The 20,642-nt window shown below is 48.0% G+C and overlaps 1 protein-coding gene and 1 non-coding gene across 4 annotated transcripts in view; both read left to right on the top strand.

Annotated features, from left to right (window-relative positions):
• Positions 1-15,300, top strand: part of ALDH18A1 (aldehyde dehydrogenase 18 family member A1) — a 128,750-nt gene extending 113,450 nt beyond the window's left edge. For all 3 annotated transcript variants that reach the window (XM_056121052.1, XM_056121050.1, XM_056121051.1), the window contains 7 exons: positions 3,863-4,083; positions 6,833-6,970; positions 9,682-9,877; positions 9,968-10,089; positions 10,924-11,110; positions 12,165-12,260; positions 15,072-15,300. In XM_056121052.1, coding sequence (XP_055977027.1) covers positions 3,863-4,083; positions 6,833-6,970; positions 9,682-9,877; positions 9,968-10,089; positions 10,924-11,110; positions 12,165-12,260; positions 15,072-15,253 — 1,142 coding nt within the window. In that variant the 3' untranslated portion in view covers positions 15,254-15,300. The remainder of the gene's footprint in view (positions 1-3,862; positions 4,084-6,832; positions 6,971-9,681; positions 9,878-9,967; positions 10,090-10,923; positions 11,111-12,164; positions 12,261-15,071) is intronic.
• On the top strand, positions 44-148 carry LOC130029948 (U6 spliceosomal RNA). The gene has a single exon (XR_008793401.1). It is a non-coding gene; the product is annotated as a U6 spliceosomal RNA (small nuclear RNA).
• Positions 15,301-20,642: the final 5,342 nt, after the last annotated feature.

The raw sequence follows: 20,642 nt of genomic DNA, 5'->3' as shown, positions 1-20,642 counted from the left end.
GGAAGCTTTAGATTTCCTTCTCCCCTCCCTGGAATAAATGTGTTTGCTTCAGTGGCAGATCTACTAAAACTGGAATGAGACACAGAGAAGGTTTACATGGGCCCTGCCCAAGGATTGCACACAAGTGTGTGAGAGAGAAGAAATGTGCCCACAATGGCCCCGTCAGTGGTGTTCCCTTCAAAGAACCCCGGTGTGACTCATCAATATTATTTTCATTCTTTAAAATATTGTTGAACCACAGCTCTGGAAATTTCCCACTAGGTTTTTGAATTTTTGCAGGACTGACAAGTCATCAAGTAGATTTTTAGAAATAGATTTGACAGTATTTTAGCCAGTTATTTCACTTAGAGCCACAGAATCAGTACCTTTAAGAGGATAAAACTCTTAGTCAAAGCAGCACCTCTAGTTATTAACACTACTCTCACTTCTGATCCCAGCTTTCTCTCTGGAAATTCAGTGACGTAAGATCTAGATGCTGGATAGACCTGAGCTTTTAATCCCCTTTGACTTACTTAGTAAGCCTTTTCAGGAAATATGTTCTCAGAAATATTTTTTTAATGTATATATTATAATTTATTTTTAATTTATTTTTAATTTTTTTATTAGTGAAACACCGTGAAGTACATTTATAGACTTATAAATTTTTGTGCTTGGGTTTCAGTTATACAGTGATCAAGTACCCATCCCTCCACCAGTGCCCATCCTCCCCCACCACAGGTCCTAGCATCCCTCCCCCCCATACCCCCCCCCCCCGTCCCACCCTGCCGCTGTGGCAGGGCATTCCCCCTTGTTCTCTCTCTCTTCTTTTGGGTACTGTGTTTTGCCAGAGAGGCATTGAGTGGCAATCATGTTTGGTCTATAGACTACTTTTAGCATGTCTCTCCCACCCTGGGAGGGTCTTCACAACACCCTTTATTTGGTGCTCTCTTCTCTATCTGAGCTTCCTTTTCACCTAGCACGTGTGGTTGGCCTTCAAGTCATGGAGTAAAATTCCTGGTACTAATCTGAGCCATTCCTCTCAGAAATATTTTTAAAGGTGGAAAAAGCTCTGCATATAAGAATTCTTAGAGCAGGATTATGACACTGAAAACTTGAAACATTGGTGTCTAATAATGTGTGTGGTACATGAAATTGTTTCAGCTCACTGGCATATTTAGTAATATCTATTTTTAATGTAGGAGTACTGCTATTTATTTAGCCATTGATCAAGCTGATTGAATTGGGCATGTACTCCACATTAAGGTAAAGGTAAAGGCCCTCCCGTTGATCGTCGATTTGCTTGAGCGGGCCCAGTAACGTCTCCATTGGAGACTTTATTGTTACTGTGTCTGGCATATCGAATACTCTCGGTAGCTTGCCGGGCTCTCCGAGAGGGGCGGAGGAATCGAACTCGGGTCGGCCATGTTGGCCGCTTGTAAGGTGAACGCCCTACCCGCTGTACTTTTTTTTAATTTTTTTAAATTGGATATCTGTGAGATAGAACATTACAAAGCTGTTCATAATTGGGTTTCAATCATACAACGATCCAGCATCCCTCCATCCACCAGTGTATATTTCCCACCACCAATGTCCCCTGTTTCCGCACCACCATCCCCCATCCCCTTCACCCCGCCCCCTATCCTGAGCCTTCCTCTATGGGAGGCACTTTCCTTCTTGTTCTGTCTCTCCTTTTCCTTTTATGCACAATGATTTGCAATACAGGTGCTAAGAGGTCACAGTGTTTGTTCAGGACATTCAGTATTTTTATCAGGACAGTAAGGCTAGAGTAGCTTTTCAATTGGGTGGCAGCTTTGGGGTGTGGATGTGACTACCGAGGCATCTGGAAGTACAGGGAGGTGGGTGGATGTAGCCCGTCCTAACCCCAAGAAAACCTGGAGATTTCAGTCACAAAACCCACATACCAAAATTTTCAGCAGATTATATCTTGGAGAGGTCTGTCCTGAGACGGTGGAGTCAGGCTGGGGGTATGGTGGCAGTTTGGGATTGTGGAAGCAAGCAGCTGCCAGGAGCTCTGCTTAGGTGGGCACAGGCCAACCAGCCCCCCTCTGATTTACCCCGGCTGGTTCAGCCATGTGAGGGTCCGAGCTTAACTGTGGCTTTTGAGCTCTTTTGAGATTTACCTATGGGTCTCTGAAATAAGCCAATAAATGAGCTTGTATAGTAGAGCTGGAGGTGGTTTGTGGACGTGGCTCCCACGTACCTAACTTTTGGCTTTGTAATTTCTTGGTAAACTTGGTCCCAAGTTGTTGGGATCTGGCCAAAGGCACAGAGGCAACTTTGAGGTGTCCTGAAGGCACCATCAGGCTGCTGATGCCCTTGCCCCGCAGGTACTGGTTGACCTGTTGGCGGCTGGAGCGATAGCACAACGGGTAGGGCGTTCGCCTTACAAGCGGCCAACATGGCCAACCCGAGTTCGATTCCTCCGCCCCTCTCGGAGAGCCCGGCAAGCTACCGAGAGTATTCGATATGCCAGACACAGTAACAACAAAGTCTCCAATGGAGACGTTACTGGGCCCGCTCGAGCAAATACCCCCTTATTTAGTAGTAATTATAGTTTTGTATCCTGGAAAAGATGCACAGTGGGAGACTAGAATATAACATATAATATGTGCTATAGAGAAAACTTTATTCTGTCAGCCAGGGATGTGGCTCATTAGTAGAAAATAGGCGATACACGGGAGACTCTGGTGTTCGATCCCTGACATCCCAGAAACAAAATAACAACTTAATTTTCAGCACATAGAGAAAAAGAAAGAAATGTCATTGATGTAATTGCTTCGCCTGATGGTTTATTTCTCCTAATGTAAGTTTGGTTCCTCTCCTCTAAAAGAGATCTGTAGTTTTTATCTTAGTGGGTGTGACTAGAGAAAAGAAAGGGAAATGCTTTCCAACATTAACCAGAGTAATCATATTATGAGACATGAATCCAGGGTACATGATACATGTGATAACATGAACTACTATCATTTAATTTATTACAAAAGAAAGCATCTATATTGGTTCCCATTAAAGAGAAACAGTTACTTGTTATAAAAAATTAATACAGAAAGCTAGAAATCATTACTATTTTTTTCTTTTTTTGGGGGGGTTACACCCAGTGATGCACAGGAGTTTCTCCTGGTTCATGCACTCAGGAATAACTCCTGGCGGTGCTCAGGGGGGCTTATGGGATGCTGGGAATTGAACCTGGGTCGGCCGCATGCAAGGCAAATGCCTTACCTGCTGTGCTATTGCTCCAGCCCAGGAAATCATTACTATTTATGATGCCTTTTAGACATCAGTTTATTTACCTGTATAAGCAATGTTTGATAAATAGGATCATTTCATACCGGTATTTTTAATATGCCTTTTCACAACCTATATCCCGGATAGCTTTCCACTGTTCCCTGCCCACTGTCCTCCCATTGTTCATCGATTTGCTCAAGGGGGCCTAACGTCTCTATTGTGAGACTTGTTGTTACTGTGTTTGGCATATTGAATACATCACGGATAGCTTGCCAGGCTTTGCTGTGCATATCAGCAAATACATATATGTGTACCTGTAACCAATAACATATACTAACTGCATTTTAGCCCATTGTCTCAATTTATCAGTAGAATCTAATCATTCCACTAATGTAAGAATGCCGTGATAAATATCCTTATTGCATTCCAGTTTGTTGATGTAAATGAGAAGTTTCTGGAACTGAAATAACTGCCCCAAAGGGGCACATGTTTATTTGACAACATACGCTGCCAAACTGCCCAGGTATAAATGGCATGTGATCTCCCCGAGGCCCCCGAGCTACTTGTAGTTCCCAGTGTGGTGTTCCGTACCTGCTCGCGCCTGCCTCGTGATTGTGGGTTCTCCAAACCTCTGCAGGGAGACTGGCACCTCCTCTGCTGAAGCGCCTGAGCCTCTCCACATCCAAACTGAATAGCCTGGCCATTGGCCTGCGGCAGATCGCAGCCTCCTCACAGGACAGTGTGGGGCGTGTTTTGCGTCGGACCCGAATTGCCAAGAACTTGGAACTAGAACAAGTAACTGTCCCCATCGGCGTCCTCCTGGTGATCTTCGAGTCTCGCCCCGACTGTCTGCCCCAGGTGCGTGACTAAAACCGGGCCAGGGTAGGGTGACTTAGAGGGAAAATTGGTTTTGCAGGACTGGAGGTCAGTTTCCCAAAAATGGTTTTGTCTGTTTGTTTGTTTTTTTCCCTCCCTTGAGAAAGTCATGATTTTTCCCCAAGGACAGTTTTTGAGACTTGTTCTTCAGTGTCTATGTTAAAGATTCTAAAATAGATATTTTTTAATCCATTTCAGAATAGAAGAGGCCAAAACCTAGAGAAGTTAGTGTTCTTGTCACACGGGTGAGGATGGCACTCTGGGACTCAGGCCCAGAAGCTATGCCCATCTGTGATGAGGTGACACGTTCCTCGTGTCTCTGCCAACTGGGGCATCTGCCCCCCGGCCACAGAGCCTGCAAGGGTTCATGATGTCATCCATCTTGGCACATGTTGACAAGAGAGCCCTTTGTTATCAGGGTCACAGGGGGCTTCCTACAGGTGTGTCTCTCAGGGAAAAGAACTTCCAGGACTTAAGAGAAAACTAGAAAACTAAGACTAGAACATAGCCCTCCATGAGACACTTCCTATAGCCTAAGTGATGCTGAGGAACCACCTGGCTTCCCCAGACAACCGTTCCCTGGTGGGTGGGTGGTCGAGGGTAGCTCCTAATTCCCTCCTAGAACTCTGGGTAGGGTGATTCCAGGTCTTTATTTGCACTCCAAAGTCTCAAAGAGAATTCTCTTTTTAAAAAAATAAATAATTATTATCCTTTTTCTGTGGGTATAGGTGACTCAGGGGTCCAGAGTGTTTGTTCCCTAGAGGATACTCTGTGACCAGACCTAAACTAAGTTGTTCACCGAGAGACTCTCCTATGCTGAGTCTGCCTACCCACAGACCCCGGCTGGTGCTGGCCCTTCTGGCTCTGTGTAGGATAACCCAGTGAGAACTGCAGGGTGGAAGTGCATCCTCCAAGACCCTGGGGATGGTGCGGCTGAAGTGCCGCGGCTATACTTGACCCACCATCAGATATGCTTCCCAAGGAGAAAGGTTTCCTCTTTAGCCAGTGACAACTGAGGTTCCTCGGTTAGAATCACAACCCTGGATGGATCACAGAATCCATGAATCCTAAAAGACGAATGCAGCATTCTGTGTGTACATATTTCTGGAGAAAATTTACATCACTTTCAAAAGGGATCTGTGAACAATTAAAACCCAACTCTTAAAGGATTAAAAGCCACTAATTTGGAGGTTAACGGATCCTGGTAAAAGTAAAGGCCCTCCCGTTGATCATCGATTTGCTCGAGCGGGCCCAGTAACGTCTCCATTGGAGACTTTGTTGTTACTGTGTCTGGCACATCGAATACATCACGGGGAGCTTGCCAGACTCTGCCCTGCGGGCGAGATCCTCTCGGTAGCTTGCCGGGCTCTCCGAGAGGGGCGGAGTAATCGAACTCGGGTCGGCCATCTTGGCTGCGTGCAAGGCAAACACCCTACCGCTGTGCTATCGCTCCAGCCCTGGTAAGATTCATTTTTGTTTTGTTTTGTTTTGAAAGTTTCTTTCACAGTCCTACACTGAAGAGCTGAAAGAGATTCCTTTATCCCAAGAGCTTTCTGAATTGGAGCTTCAGACTTGGAATGGTTTAAGTCTTTGCTCTAAAGGGGCTAAGGTACCTTCCTCCCAAGCAGGCTTTTGCTCTCAGCCTTGGGTGCCCAGGGACTAGTGGGAGCCCCAGTCTTTTGCAGGTTCTCAGCAGTAGGCATTTAAAGCACAAAGAACAAACACCAACCTTGTCATGCAAATGCAGGGCCCAGGGTGCCACCTGTAGCGACTCTGAGTCAGATGGCCAGAGCATCTGAGTCAGGAGGCAGTTGAGGGCAGGGCCCCACTGTGGCCCAGGTGGAAGGTGGCTGTGTGTGTAAGTGGGTTCACTTGCCTCTGCTTACTTTGCTCACAGAGCTAAGACAGCCCTGTAGTTGTGTTCCTAAGCTCTGGGTGTTTGAGTTGTTTAAATCAGGCTCCCTGCCACGTGCAAGTCGTGTGACCCTGGAGAGTCACCTCTCTAGTCTTTAATATAGTCTTTAGTCTTTCATTTAGGAGATGAAATGAGTACTTAGTTCACTGAAATTATGCAAGGATTAAACAGAATCGGCCTACAAAATGGTTAATTCAGAAACAGTGCTCAGGAATGCTATTACCCTGTTGTTGTTTGTTTGGGGGCCACACGTGGTGCTCAGGGCTTTCTTGCTCAGGGATCGTTCCTGGTGATGCTTGGAGAGGGCCATGTGAGGTGCTGGTATCAAACCCAAATCTGAGTCAGCCTTGTGCCAGGCAAGCACCAGGCAAGCACCCTGCCTGCAGGATTCTCTCCAATCCCACTTATTTATTTATTTACTTACTTATTTATTTAATTTTACACATGGCGATTCACAGATTTGCTGACAATAGAGTTGCAGACATACAATATTCCCAACTCCAATCCCACTGCCTGTAACCACATCCCTCCACCAACAACCCGAGGTTCCCTCTCATCTCCCAGCCTGTCTCCTTGATAGACACGTGTTGAAGTTTGATTATTGTAACTTGGGCCCTGTGCTCTCAGCAGTTCAGACACCTCACCACTGTGCCACCGATGAGCCCTACCCCTCAACATAAAAGCACTCATTAGGAAAGACACATGCATACCTGTGTTCATCACAGCCCTTAGTATAGAAGCCAGGGTATGGAAGCAGCCCAATTGTCTGATAGTGACTCTGGGTCCTTTTGGTGCTCTGCTTTTGTTGATCTGCAGGTGGCAGCCTTGGCTATTGCAAGTGGTAACGGCTTGTTACTCAAAGGAGGGAAGGAAGCCTCGCACAGTAACCGGATTCTTCACTTCCTGGCCCAGGAGGCCCTCTCGATCCACGGAGTCAGGGATGCTGTCCAGCTGGTAGGTGCTGGGCACGGTCCAGAGTGGCCAGGATGGGTCTTTTGGGTGTTTGGAGCAGAACTCTCTCAAGGAGCACTAAAGGCCAAGCCACTAAGCGGGGAGCTCGGGCAGAGTGGGGCAGGTCCTGTGTACCTGCTGCTGGGCACAGTGCCAGGGTTTTCTGTGGCCCACGTGGCTTGAGACGGCCTCTCTGAGGTTGGGAGCAGAGTTTTCTTTCTTGACACTCCTGATCTGCACGAATGCCTGCTAGCCCTTCATTATTCGCATCATGTGGCAGCAGGAAGAGCAGACCTGGGTTATGCTTAACTGACAGTGATTTGAAACAAGTCACGCCGTGAGAAAAATTCCACGAAAGATTCCATAAACCATCACACACCATGTGAGTGTGATGGTTTATTCTGTTAACACCATCATCATGGTTACTGTTTCTACTATCACCTCAGTTTTCTCAACTCTCAAATAGAGTTTTTGAATTAGAAAGTAGTAGCTGGAATTTCCTGTCCTTCCCCCTTCACAAAGTACTTTTTTCACCCCCTTCTTTTCTTTTGCACCACACATGGTGGTGTTCATGGCTTATTCCTGGCTCTGTGCTCAATGATCACTTCTGGCAGTGCTGGGGGCCCCCATTTGAGGTGCCGTACCCACTTCACTCTCTCTTGGTTCCATGACTACTTTTTTTCAGTGGGGGCCACTCCTGGTGATACTTGACCTGATTTTCCCAGCCTGATGGTTTGGTGCTCAGGCCTGCTGGCCATGCAGTGCCAGATCAGTTCGATGCCTTGTGCGTGCCAGCTGCCTGCTATGCTCCCTCCCCTTGGAGCCATCTCCCGATCCAAGGTGACTACTGATTCATTTTTCACTTTGGGAGCCACACCCAGTGGTGCTCAGGGCTCACTCCTGGCCCCAAACTCAGGCATCACTGGCAAGGCTTTGGAACTGATCCTGGATCGGTTGCATGCAAGACACACACCCAGTCTGCTGAGCTATTTCTCCTGCCCTGTGACTATTTTTCTTACCTCTTGCACATTTGCTACCTTTTCTACACTCCCCAACTCCTAATAAATGGAATCATACACCATGTACTCTATGTTGTTGTATTTTTTTTTTTTTGCTTTTTGGGTCACACCTGGCAATGCACAGGGGTTACTCCTGGCTCTGCACTCAGGAATTACTCCTGGCGATGCTCAGGGGACCATATGGGATGCTGGGAATCGAACCCAGGTCAGCCGCCTTCAAGGCAAACACCCTACCCATTGTGCCATTGTTCCAGCCCCGCCATTGTTGTATTTTTGTTGACAAACATGTCCATGAGCTTCATCCCCACTGTTCCATCTAACATTTTTTGGGGGGGTTGGGGAATGCCCCAGCAGCACTTGGACCTAGCAATACTTTGCTTATTGGGAATGAACCTGATGGCTTTGTGCTTGGGCATGGCAATGCTGGGGATTAGTTTTCTTTACTGATATTGTCTAATAGCACACGACCGGGCATGAAGCTAGTTTATCTTTCCTGTTGTTGACAGACATATGGGTGGTTTTCAGTTTGGGGCCTATGCATATAAAGTGACTATGGACGTTGTTGTTCATGTATGTTTGTATTTCTATTGTAAGTAACACAACCAGATGGGGAAATAATTAAAAATCAGGAAGAGAAACCAAAAGTTTCTAATCTCTCAGTGTTCCAATCGCAAAGCTTTAGTCATCCCAGCAGCATCTCAGGGAACAAGTTGGCAGCAGAAGTCTTGGCCACCAGGATTCCCTCCCAAGACTAGAATGTTCTTCAGGCTCAGACCAGAGACCCCCCACCCCCCGGGCCGACACTGCCTTCGGGGCCCCCAGCTTGCATGACTTGCACCTGCTCGAATGTCTATAGATGGTACTGGTACTGGGTACATCTTCCAGCATCTTAAAAATAACATGCCTTGGGGCCAGAACGATAATACAGTGGGTAGGGTGCTTGATTTGCACATGGCCGACCCAGGTTCAGTCCTTGGCATCCCATATGGTCTCCCAAGCCCCACCAGGAGTGATTCCTGAGTGCATAGACAGGAGTAACCCCTGAGCATTGCCGGGTGTGGCCCAAAATAAAAAAAATTTAAATAAAAAAATCTACCATGTATGTTATGGTCAGTTGTGTTCTAATCCTGCCTTCTCGGTTAGACTCTGAGTACTGGGATATTCGCTGTGCTGCATGTTTTGTCGTTTGGAGTACAGCACCTAATATTCCGTGGTGAGGCTGGAGTGATAGCACAGTGGGTAGGGCATTTGCCTTGTACATGGCCGACCTGGGTTTGATTCCCAGCATTCCATATGGCCCCCCGAGCACTGCCATGGGTAATTCCTGAATGCAGAGCCAGGAGTAACTCCTGTGCATCACCGGGTATGATCCAAAAAGCAAAAAAATAAAAATAATATGCAGTGGTTCATTTCGGGGCCAACGGCTGAACCCAGGTCTCCTACATGTGATGCACAATGCCGTCGCCACTGAGAACTGTGCCCAGCCCTGATGTGGAGTATTTCTATCATCGTTTGCTGGATGATTTCTCAGGTCTTGCCAGGACTTTAGTCTTTTTTTGTGGTGTGAGTTTTCACAATGCCCGGTGTGGGTTTCCAGAGGTGCGGCTTGTTTCTCTGTCCAGGAGACACAACTCCTTCCATCTATGCCATCTTCCGAAGATGCTCTCAGCAGCCTTTCCATCTCTTCCTCTCCAGGTGAATACCCGAGAAGAAGTGGAAGACCTCTGCCGCCTTGACAAAATGATTGATCTCATCATCCCACGTGGCTCCTCACAGCTGGTCAGAGACATCCAGAAAGCGGCGAAGGGCATTCCAGTGATGGGGCACAGCGAAGGCATCTGCCACATGTATGTGGACTCTGAGGCCAGTGTTGACAAAGTCACCAGACTCGGTGAGCTGGACGCAGACCCCTCTGTGTTGTCGAGAGCCTCCCTCCCTGGCTCTGGATTGTGTTGATTGAGCCAGTTCTTTGTCCTTTCAGTCAGAGACTCCAAATGTGAGTATCCTGCCGCCTGCAATGCTCTAGAGACTCTCTTAATCCACCGAGACCTGCTGCGGACGCCTTTATTTGACCAGATCATTGATATGCTGAGAGTGGAACAGGTAAGATGGGTCTCCAGGACATGGTCCTCACTTCCTGTTCCATTTTGAGACGGAGAAGTCCATGGGCTTAGACCAGGGGCAGCTGCTAGGCCAATGAGGGCAATTTCAGAAGCTGTGCTTTTGGTTATCTGCCCAGGACTGGGTGCTGTGCTCAGCACAAACAGATGTATAAGACATACCCTGTCTTCTGGAGGTCCGAAATCAGAAAGGAACCACAGTCTGAGGTGGCGGTTGACCTAGTACTAATACTATTCACCTCTAAACACTTCTGGCACTTTCCAAAAAGAGTAAAGGAGTAGAAGTAGGTGCGGCATCTCCTCTCTCTGTCTTACGCCAGTGTTCAGTTGGTGAGATGCCAGCATCAGGAGCCTGTGTCAGTAGCCTAGAAAGGACTTGACCATTCTTTTTTTTTTTTTCCTTTTTGGGTCACACCTGGCATTGCACAGGGGTTACTCCTGGCTCATGCACTCAGAAATTACTCCTGGCGGTCCTCGGGGCACCATATGGGATGCTGGGAAACAAACCTGGGTCAGCCGCGCGCAAGGCAAATGCCCTACCTGCTATGCTATCGTGTCAGCCCAAGGTCTTGACCGTTCTTTACATTTAGTGACCTCTTGTTCCCTTGATAGTTAAAGACTATTGCTGGAAGGTGGCCAGGTAACATGTTCAAAAGCAGAGCGCTGGAAGAAATCAGGGCCAGTTCTAATTGTTCAGCTTGCATGAGCCATGTGCTCTTCATTCATCAGGTCCTCTTGCTGTCTGATCCCAGAGTGAAAGGTAGGAGTTTGTTGCTCTCTAGAGTTTCCCTCATCACCTGGACTGCTTTTGTTCCAGGTAAAAATTCATGCAGGCCCCAAGTTTGCCTCCTACTTAACCTTCAGCCCCTCCGAAGTGAAGTCCCTCAGGATCGAGTATGGGGATCTGGAAATGTGCATTGAAGTGGTGGACAGTGTCCAAGAGGCTATCGACCACATCCACAAGTATGGCAGCTCCCACACAGACGTCATCGTTACAGAGAACGGTCAGTGTCCAGCCTCTTCAAGCACAAGGTAGCTGCTTTGTCTCCTTGGGTCTTCCAGATGGCCCAAGGGAAACTTACCTCGGACAGATGCCTGAGGATGCCAGCTGGTGGTGGCGTCGGCTGGCTCTGGGGTGCTTTCTGTTGTACTGTCACACTGGCCCTATTGGGGGAGACACGGGAGAGGCCTTGTCATTGAATCCATGCGTCGGCATCTAGCTGTTGTTGGACCAAACTCGTGTTACACCTGAAGAAACTGGGGCCTGAGAGAAAGCAGCTGGTTCCAGGCTCTGTGCAGTTGGGTGCTAAGAGATGTACTTAGGGATCGGGCACTGGAGTCCAGTAGTAAGAGATGCCCATATGTATGGCCCCTCGCACCATGTCAGTCCACTGGGAGAGGGCACCGACCCCCGCCAATAATAATAGCAGCCATTTCAGCCGCTTTCTGGGTGTCTCCTAGGTTCTAACTTCTTGTGAGAACCATTCGCTTTATTCTCTTCTCGACCCTGGTGAGGTGGTGCGGGTCTGCATTTCACTCAGGCCCAGCAGGTTTCGGAAACCTATTGGAGCGCACCCTGCTGGCCTGTGTGGGTGGCGCTGAGCCTTAAATGCTCTGGCTTCAGACTCTGTTAGGAGCGAGCAGGCCTGGAAGCAGCGAGGGTCTATCTGTTTCAGGAGCACGGGATTCACACCAGGTCTTTCCAGGAAGATGCACGTACACAGCAGTCACGGGTGAAGCCCCCTCATCGTTCTCAGGGTTTCCTCACCAGTCCCAGGAGCCTGAGCCCAGCCCCCTCAGTCACCAGAGAGGCGCTAGAAACACATGTATATTGTTTGTTGGTTTTGGTTTGGGGCCACACCCAGAGATGTCCAGGGTTTATTCCTGGCTCTGTGCTCAAGGATCACTCCTGGCGCTGCTTGGGGCGCAATGTGGGTTGCCAGAGATTGAATCCAGGTGGGCCCTGTGCAAGGCAAACTCCTTAACCTTGATGCCCTGTGTCTCCGGCCCCAAAGCACATGAGTGTTGCTGACTCGGCTGCTTCTCTTTGTACTGCAGAAAAGACAGCGGAGTTCTTCCTCCAGCACGTGGATAGTGCCTGTGTGTTCTGGAACGCGAGCACGCGCTTTTCTGATGGCTATCGCTTCGGGCTAGGTAAGGGGGACTGCGCAAGGGAGAAAGGGCCTCTAGAGTCACTGTGTGTGTGTGTGTGTGTGTGTGTGTGTGTGTGTGTGTGTGTGCGTGCGCGTGCCTGTCTGTCTGTCTGTCTGTCTGTCTGTCTGTCTGTCTGTCCGTCCGTCCGTCCCAGGAGTATGGTGAGGGTGCTAAGGGCACCTCCCTGGCATACACGCCTGATAAAGAGACTAGAGTTGGAGTGTGAGAGGGAGGTGGCTACCTGTGAGTTGAGGGAGCAGCACCATGTTTGTGCAGAGGGTCTCTGCATGTCACGGGCAGAGAAGGCCATTTTGTGTTTCCCCTGTCAGGGATGCACAGACCAAGGTTCAAAGAAGTGAGGTCACTTTCCCAGGGTCACGCAGCCGAATTTCACACCCACATCTGCGCAAGTCCAAAACTGGGGGGTTCCCCCTGTGGTATAGATAGGCCATAGCACGCCTTCAAGCTGGGGTGTCCTCCTGTGGCATGGACAGGCCACACCACGCTTTCATGCACAGTTCCACAGGCCATGACACATGTACAGGCTGCAGTTCCTTGGGCATTGCCGTTGCAGATGTTTTTGTTCAGAGACATACAACCAGGGTCAGTTTGCCCTCAGTGGACAAGAACATAGGACTGGGAATCCCCAAGACGACAGGATATAAGACGATTGAGGTACCAATATGCTGAGCTTCAGTGTCTCTTCAAAAGTGAACAGGTAGGGTCTGAGAGAGAGCGGACAGGCTGGTTGCCCGGGCTCAATTTCTGCTACCATGTAATCAGGACTCAGGTACAGCTCTTGAGCAGAGAACCAGGCATAGCCCTTGAACACCCAGTCGGAGGACTGGGTACCGGGTATTTTCCTAATATTCCCAAACAAAGAAACAAAAAAAACAGCAGGTGAGCCCCCCAGAGGCAAGGTTTAATTCTAAACCCAATTTTGAAAAAAAAAAAAGCATCAGTGAGATACCTGCTTTCCCTGAACATTGTGAGCCAGCAGGGATGTCTTCCTGCCACTCTTCTGCAGGGTATAAACAGGAACCATTGAAAGAAGCTCCAGTAGAACTTGGACAACATGTCTGAGAATTATCTGATCCGTTTAAAACATCTTAATCCTGGGGGCCAGAGAGATACTACACCAGATAAGGCGCTTGCCTTGCACAGGACTAACCTGGGTTTGATCCCCAGCATCCCATATTATCCCTACACCCATCAGGAGTGATCCTTGAGTAATCCCAAAACAAAAATTTTAATCCCTCTGAACTTTGGAAGAGATGATTTGCCTGAGGAAGTAGTTTTCACTAAATTATGAAAGGCATTTACAGGGAATTTTACTCAGTTGCTCTTTGGCAAAAGATGCTATATTTTTATTCTATGTGTCTCTTGCATTGAGATTTGGAGTTCATTGTCACATTGCTGGCATTGACCTTTGTAGAAGAATTAACAGCAGACTCAAGGGCTGAGGGCCTTAGTTGCTCCTCAGTGAGAGTTGCTGTCTCTGCACAGCTGCTCACACGCACTCAAGTTGGTTCTTGTATCGTGTCAAGGACATGTGACAGGGGCTGGGTATTTCCCTAGTTCCCAGCACAGCACTAAGTGCCTCTTGTGCATGTCCTCACCTAGTTCAGTATAATAGGTGCTTTTGTTTCCATTTCCCTTGACACTTGAGAGGAAGTTAGTTGACACGTGGTCCCAGAATGCTCCCAGAGGCCAACTCTGTGGGGCTGCTTCCCCGACCCCCACTGACCATGCACATCCCATCTCAGGAACTCCACCGTGGCCTCTGCACCTGCTCCTCCTCACAGCGCACATGTTGGTGGGAGACAGACACACACAGAAACGCTGCCCCTGACCACCCCGTCTGTGTGGAATCCGCCTACCCACACATCTTCCACAGCACCCCAGCAGGGCACTTCATCCCCTCGGGAAACTTTTGTGGAACTGCTTTACTTGATGCAGCTGCCTTTTCCACAAAAAATCTGAGCACCACAAAAAGAGGATCCTGCGTGAGTTATTCACTGCTTGGTCTCCAGGGCCCAGCTTGGTGACTGACCTGTAGTAGGAGCCGGGGGCTGTGATGGGGAGGATCCCTGCCTCCCCTCTGTGCAGTGCTGAACCCTGGGGCATGCCTGATGTTCCACCTTGAGGCCTGAAGCAGGCAGGGGTGGGTGGTCAGCAGTGCCCTTTCCTGTGCTCACTGGCTTCCCAGTGCAGCAGCAGGAGAACCTCCTGGTTCTCCATACCTGCAGAACAGCACCTGACCTATGAGCCCGCCCAGGCACTAGCAATCACAACCAAGGCAGGAGACCAGGGCTTCAACCTTCCTACACCTGCATACAGGCACCAGTATAGGGACTGGTCTAAGGAGTGCCTACAGGCTAAGAATTCTGCAGATGCTAAAATTCCCTTACTTTCTAGGATTTAGTATTTAGAGAAGTGAGATCTCCATGTAAAACTTTATCATATGCCTCACAGAATGCTTAAGTGTCAAATTCTGATAGGCAGTTTAGATACAGACCACACTGCATTGGGAAGAAAGTGCCAAAAAGAAGCCCAAATATTTCACAAAGAAGGGACTTGTGACATGCAGAGGTCCTAGGTTCAATCCCCGGCACTATACAATTCCTTAAAGACATATTGCAGCCTGAGAGATAATGGAGATAACAGCAGTCAGACTGGCCTGGGGAGGATGCATGAGAAGTGGGCAGGGAGAGATGGTCCACATGAAGGGAACAAAGACCTGTGGGCCAGTTTGGCGGGCAGGACACAGGCACGGGAGGTAGCCACAGCCTCATCGCACCTTTTTTGCAGGAGCTGAAGTGGGAATCAGCACATCTCGAATCCACGCCCGGGGCCCCGTTGGACTGGAAGGGCTTCTCACAACCAAGTGGCTACTGCGAGGGCAGGACCACGTGGTCTCAGATTTCTCGGAGCATGGGAGTCTGAAATACCTTCACGAGAACCTCCCGGTTCCCCAGAGAAACACCAACTGAGAGCCTTCCGAGAAACCCAGAAGACCCCGAATGTTCCGCAGCAGCCTCCACAGGGACACTTGAGAGCCAGGGGTGAGCCGGGGACTCGGGTCTGCCTACGGGGGAGTGCGCTAGACACAGCGTCGGGGCTCTGTTTGATGGTGACGGTGGCAGGCTTGGCTCCTGAGTCCTGCGTGCCTGCCAGCTCGCCTTTTTTTTTTTCTTTTTTCTTTTTTCTTTTTTCAGTTAGAAAATTCTTGCTAAGTGTAGGGATTTTGTCGCACTCTATCCAGTTCCTACTGGTGGTAGAAACAGAAGAGTCTTGTTTCTCCTACAGTTGGAAAATCACAGCTCCTTTTTTTTTTCTTTTTTAATAATGTAGGAGTACTGCTATTTGTTCAGCCATTGATTAAGCTGATTGAATGGGGCATGAACTCCATGGCAGCCCCTTTTATACCAGTTAGCTCCTCTGTATAAAAATCACGTCTCCCTTGGCATTTGGTCAATCCTGGAGCCCGTCATTCCCGCCCTCATAGTCTTCTTCAAGAAGGAAAAAGTCGCTCTTCCTTTCAACAATCTCATCAGAAACAATCACAAAACAAAACAACAACAAAAAAAGACGGAATCATTTTCACTGAGAAAATTGACCTTTGGCATATATTTGTGGAGTAAATAAGCTTCTCACCCACGTGGTTCCAGGGCGTGGGCCCTACCTGTCACTCAGTGGAACCCGGAGCTTCAGGGAGTTTGAGTTTCAGGGTGAAATAGCTACTGTAATTATGCTTGAAAATTTTTATATGAATTATTTTATCATCCTCTTCCTCAAAATAAAAATAGAAGATTATTTTAATACTTTGGATTCTTTCCCTCCCACCCCGTTTTTCAGAAATAAAGTTCTTACGAAAACCCTGTGTTACCTGATGGATGTTTTCTCAAACCCTCCTTACTGTTGGCTGCTGTCTTCCTTTGGCCACTCTGAGGAAATTGTTTCTTCTGTGAGCACTGGTTGGGGAGACAGCTGGGCTTCTGTTTCAGCAGCATTAGTGGAAACAGCATGGACTGGGGATGCAGACTGGGAGAAAGGAAAGAAAACAGGAGAACGAGCTGCACGATGAAGGACTGAACGCGGATAATCTGAAGTTGGGGGTATGGTAGGTCAAGCATCCTGCTCTTGTGCCACATGGCTCAGGCAGCCGGAGAAGCTTCTGCAGTGCCCTGGCTGCAGGGTCATCTGGTTCCTTGACAATACTGACCCCTGACCACCACCACCCCTACCAACCACCCCCACCCACCTAGCTCCTGTTCTTAGGGTCCCTGGTGCCTGGTAGTCTGTAGTTAGTTGAAAGATTTCTTGTCTCATGGGGTCTTCCTGAAGAAATGAGCACTCATATGCTTTTTATCTAATGTCTAAGCATGTTTTATGAGCCTAAGAATTATGGTGTCATGTGGCAAATGTTTCCCAAGCAGCTCCAGCCCCTTCCAGGGTTTAACAGTACCCGACCTACAGAGGAATTCCTGAGAGGGCAATAAAGGCCTGCCTGAGACTGTATGGCAAATGCTCCAGTCACCTGACCAGAAGAAAATGCCCCTGGAGTCTAAAATAGAAATGAGCCAAGAAGCCTGGGGTCCTTGGGGAAGACACTACCGAGGAGCAACTGGGGAGACATTTGCAGCCCTGAGAAATCAGGACATGACTGAGAGGCAGTGTGTAATGGGCCAAGGACTGGTGCAAACACAAATCCCAACATAAGACCGAGGAATAATACATATGCCAGCTTGGGGCAGAAATTGATTTGGTTTGAGCAGTTGATGTGGATATAATGTCAACTACTAAAGCTGCCCTTTGAGCCTGGAATGGAATTGGGGTAAAGCTTAGTCATCCAACAAAGCCATTTCCCCATGGCAGCAAACCCCTCTTTTCTGCAGAGATTGGACCCTCTGCACACTCTATTCGACTAGAAGAACTTTCCAAAAGAGAGCCAGGAGGCAGCCATAGTCTCAGAAGTACTTCCTAGTACTTCTCTGCAGGTCCACTTACCAATAAACTTGTCCTCACTAGTGGAAAGGGGCTTTTTATTTGGAAATTGGTTTTGTGACTGTGCTCTACTATTTCCTTTTCCTGGACATTAACTTCCCCTCCAAGATGGGGTGAAGGGTGGAAAATGCTGAGATACATAGGTAAGTGTTTTTATTTATCAAGCAGTGTTTATTTGGTTTAGGCTTTCTGTTACTTGCAGTTGAAAGTATCTCAGTGATATACAGCCTACATTCGTGCGCGCGCATGTGCATGCGTACACATATTCACACACAGGCATCTGTATGTATACACATTAAGAGCACTTGCAAAAATTATTCAGAAGAAGGGCTGAGAGATTGTACAGGAATAAGGCACTTGCCTTCCATGCAGTCGGCCTCAGTTTAATCCTCTGGATGACCCCTAGGAGTGACCCTTGAGCACTGAGAAAACCTTGAGTGCTACCAGGTGTTTTCCAGGGACAAAATTCTCAAATGTAAAGAAAGGTGGGGAGCTGAGGACTATATTGTAGTAAAGCATTACTTGCACTTTTATGGAGCCATTTCCTCACCCCCACCCCTCCCCACCCCACCCCACACACACAATTTTGTGGTAATCCTACTCAGTCCTCTCCTGATTTAGGAGAGCTCTAATCTCCCTTCCACCACCTCTCTGTTTTCATAACAATCACGTGGCTAGCCCAGATTAATCAGAATTCTTGTTTACCTGCTTTCAGTGAGTGCTTCGGGGCTGGGCATACGACTTAAATCGGCCAAGCAGCAGGCTGGTGAAATTGAGCCAGACTCCTCTGGAATCACGAATTCTGACATACTTAAGCATATCTAAGTCTGATGGCATCCCCTCCTGAACTGCCACGTGGAGAGCCTGTGTGAGACGTGTCCAACAGAGGAAAGGGCATCAGGATATGTAGAGATTTAACCCACTTTGTTCCATCTATGCCTGAAATCCAGCCTGGGAGTCTCAGTTGAGTCATTTCCCTTCCTCTGGTTAAAGCTAGTTTGAGGTGTAAAGGAGAGAGAGAACAAAAGGGAATGCCCTGCCACAGAGGCAGGGTGGGATGGGGGGGATGGTGGTGGGAGGGATACTGGGATCCATAATGTTGGAAAATGGGCACTGATGGAGGGATGGGTATTTGATTATTGTATAATTGAAACCAAAACACAAAACAAGAAATTTTTTTTTAAAAAAAGCTAGTTTGAGGTGTGTCATGGTGGCAATGTAAAGACTGGGTGCAGCAAGGGCTCTGCAAGCAGTGGCTGGCCCTGGACCATGGGTTTTCAGGCACCCTGCTGTGTGCTTGCCTCCTTGCTCCGTGAGATACCAGACATTCTTCTGTTACTTCGGGGCCAGATTTTCCCATCCCAGCATGGTCTGGCCACCAGAAACCCAGCCCCATCCCCTCCTTGCTGGGAGGAACAGCGCTTTGAGTCGTCTGCTCAGTCATCTAAGCACCTGGGGTAGGGGGCTGCTCTCCAGAGGGGGGATGAGCAGGTGGACGCCATTCGGGTCTGGGAAGGGGAATATGTGAAACTAGGTAGATGTGATCTTGGGGTGGGGGACGGTCCCGGGAGGTGTGACGGGGAGCAGAACAGAAGGTGGCAGCAAGATCAGGGAGTTCTGGAAACTCATGCCTACGTGTGTGCTTTTCTGAGAGGGAGGGAGATTTTTACATCTCCAGGCAAAAACCAAGATTTTGCACATTTAGAGAAATAGCTGGAAATCTTGCTTGGCTAAGTCTTTAACGCATCTAATCAAGACTCATTTCTGACTCCGGAACAGGTGCTACTGATGTCATTACTACTCACATCTGTCACTCAACTGCAAATAAACAAAATACTTCCGGACAGTAATTTGTTCCCAGCCTGGATAGGGCTCGTGAGGCTGCAACAGTGAAGATGTTTTCAGGTGCGAGTAACAAAAGCCTCAGCTCAAAACTACTGTTTTTCTTTTTATTTTTATTAGTGAAACATCTTGAGGTACAGTTGTAGACTTACAAATTTTTGTGCTTGGGTTTCAGTTATACAATGATCAAGTACCCATCCCTCTACCAGTGCCCATTTTCCACCACCATGGGTCCCAGTATCCCTCCCACCCTCCCATCCTCCCCATCCCAGGGGAAAAGGGAGCTCAGATAGAGAAGGGAGCACCAAATAAAGGGTGTTGGGAGGTTCCTCTCAGGATGGGAGAAGCATGCTGAAAGTAGACTATAGACCAAACATGATTGCCACTCAAAACTACTTTTAACATAACAGAAAGGGGATTCGTTTGCTTACAGAACTGGAAACGTCCGAGGCATTGTTTAAGTCTTATCAGAGCTCCAGCTCTATTTCTCTGCATTTCTTTACACATCACTGATTTTTAAGGCTTTAGAATCCCAGAATCACCTTCAGTGTTATTAAAACAGATCGCTGATTCAATGCATCTAGGGAAGAGAGCTGAAAATTTGCATCTTTAATGTGTTTCCAGCTGCTGCTGCTGCTGCCACCACCATCAATCCAACAACCACGCTTTGAAAACGAAAGCTCTTGATGTCTGTCAACGGCAATCTGTCTGTAGGGGGTACTGAGGCAGAACTGAAAGTAAAAATGTGTTTTCCTACTACCATCAGAGCTTCACTCATATTAACCTGGGGTGGGGCTGGACCGATAGTACAACTGGTAAGGCAATTACCTTCAACATGACTCACCCAGGTTTGATCCCCAGCATATCATATGGTCCCCTGAGCCCCAACAAGAAGTGATCCTTGAGTGCAGAGCCAGGAGCAAGCCCTGAGCACTGCTGGTTGTGACCAAAAAAAAACAAACAAAAAAAGCCCTGACCTGAAAAATCATTCTCCATCATTTTCCATGGTGGAAATTGAGTTGAGTTGCAGGTCTTTGAAAACCCAAACTAGAGTTTGATCATGAAAGAAACCCGTCTTTGGTTTACAGAGAAAGAGAGCAGGTGGTTGGCATCACAGGGGTTGTCATGAGTTGATGGCACTTAAGTTTCTGCTTTTCCTACCTAGGGGTGACACCCTCCTCTGCTCATGGTGGTTCCCCAACTCTGCAAACTACATCTAGACTGCAGGAAGGGGAAAGGACTAACTTCAGACACCTGGTTCTACTATTTGACATGATCAGGCACTTGAAAGTGAAGACGATGGATAGAGAACAAGTGCTTATTAAGCAACTAGCCAGCAGCTAGGAAGATGGCAGACCTATGACCTAGAGAACCATCTTGTCTGCATTCTCCCAAGAAGCGGCCAGTTTTCTTTCCCAAGAAAAGAACAAGGGAAACGTTTTTCCAGATAGGACATACTGCACACTGGTAGGCATCAGGAAGGCTGATAAATTGTGTGTGGTCTGGTTCTCTGATGCGTGCTTCAATTTTTAT

This window comes from Sorex fumeus, unplaced genomic scaffold, assembly GCF_029834395.1.
Source record: "Sorex fumeus unplaced genomic scaffold, SorFum_2.1 ptg000043l, whole genome shotgun sequence".
In the NCBI taxonomy this organism is placed as follows: Eukaryota; Metazoa; Chordata; class Mammalia; order Eulipotyphla; family Soricidae; genus Sorex; species Sorex fumeus.
Note: the sequence above shows the minus strand (reverse complement) of the source record. Positions and strands in the feature narration are given on the sequence as shown.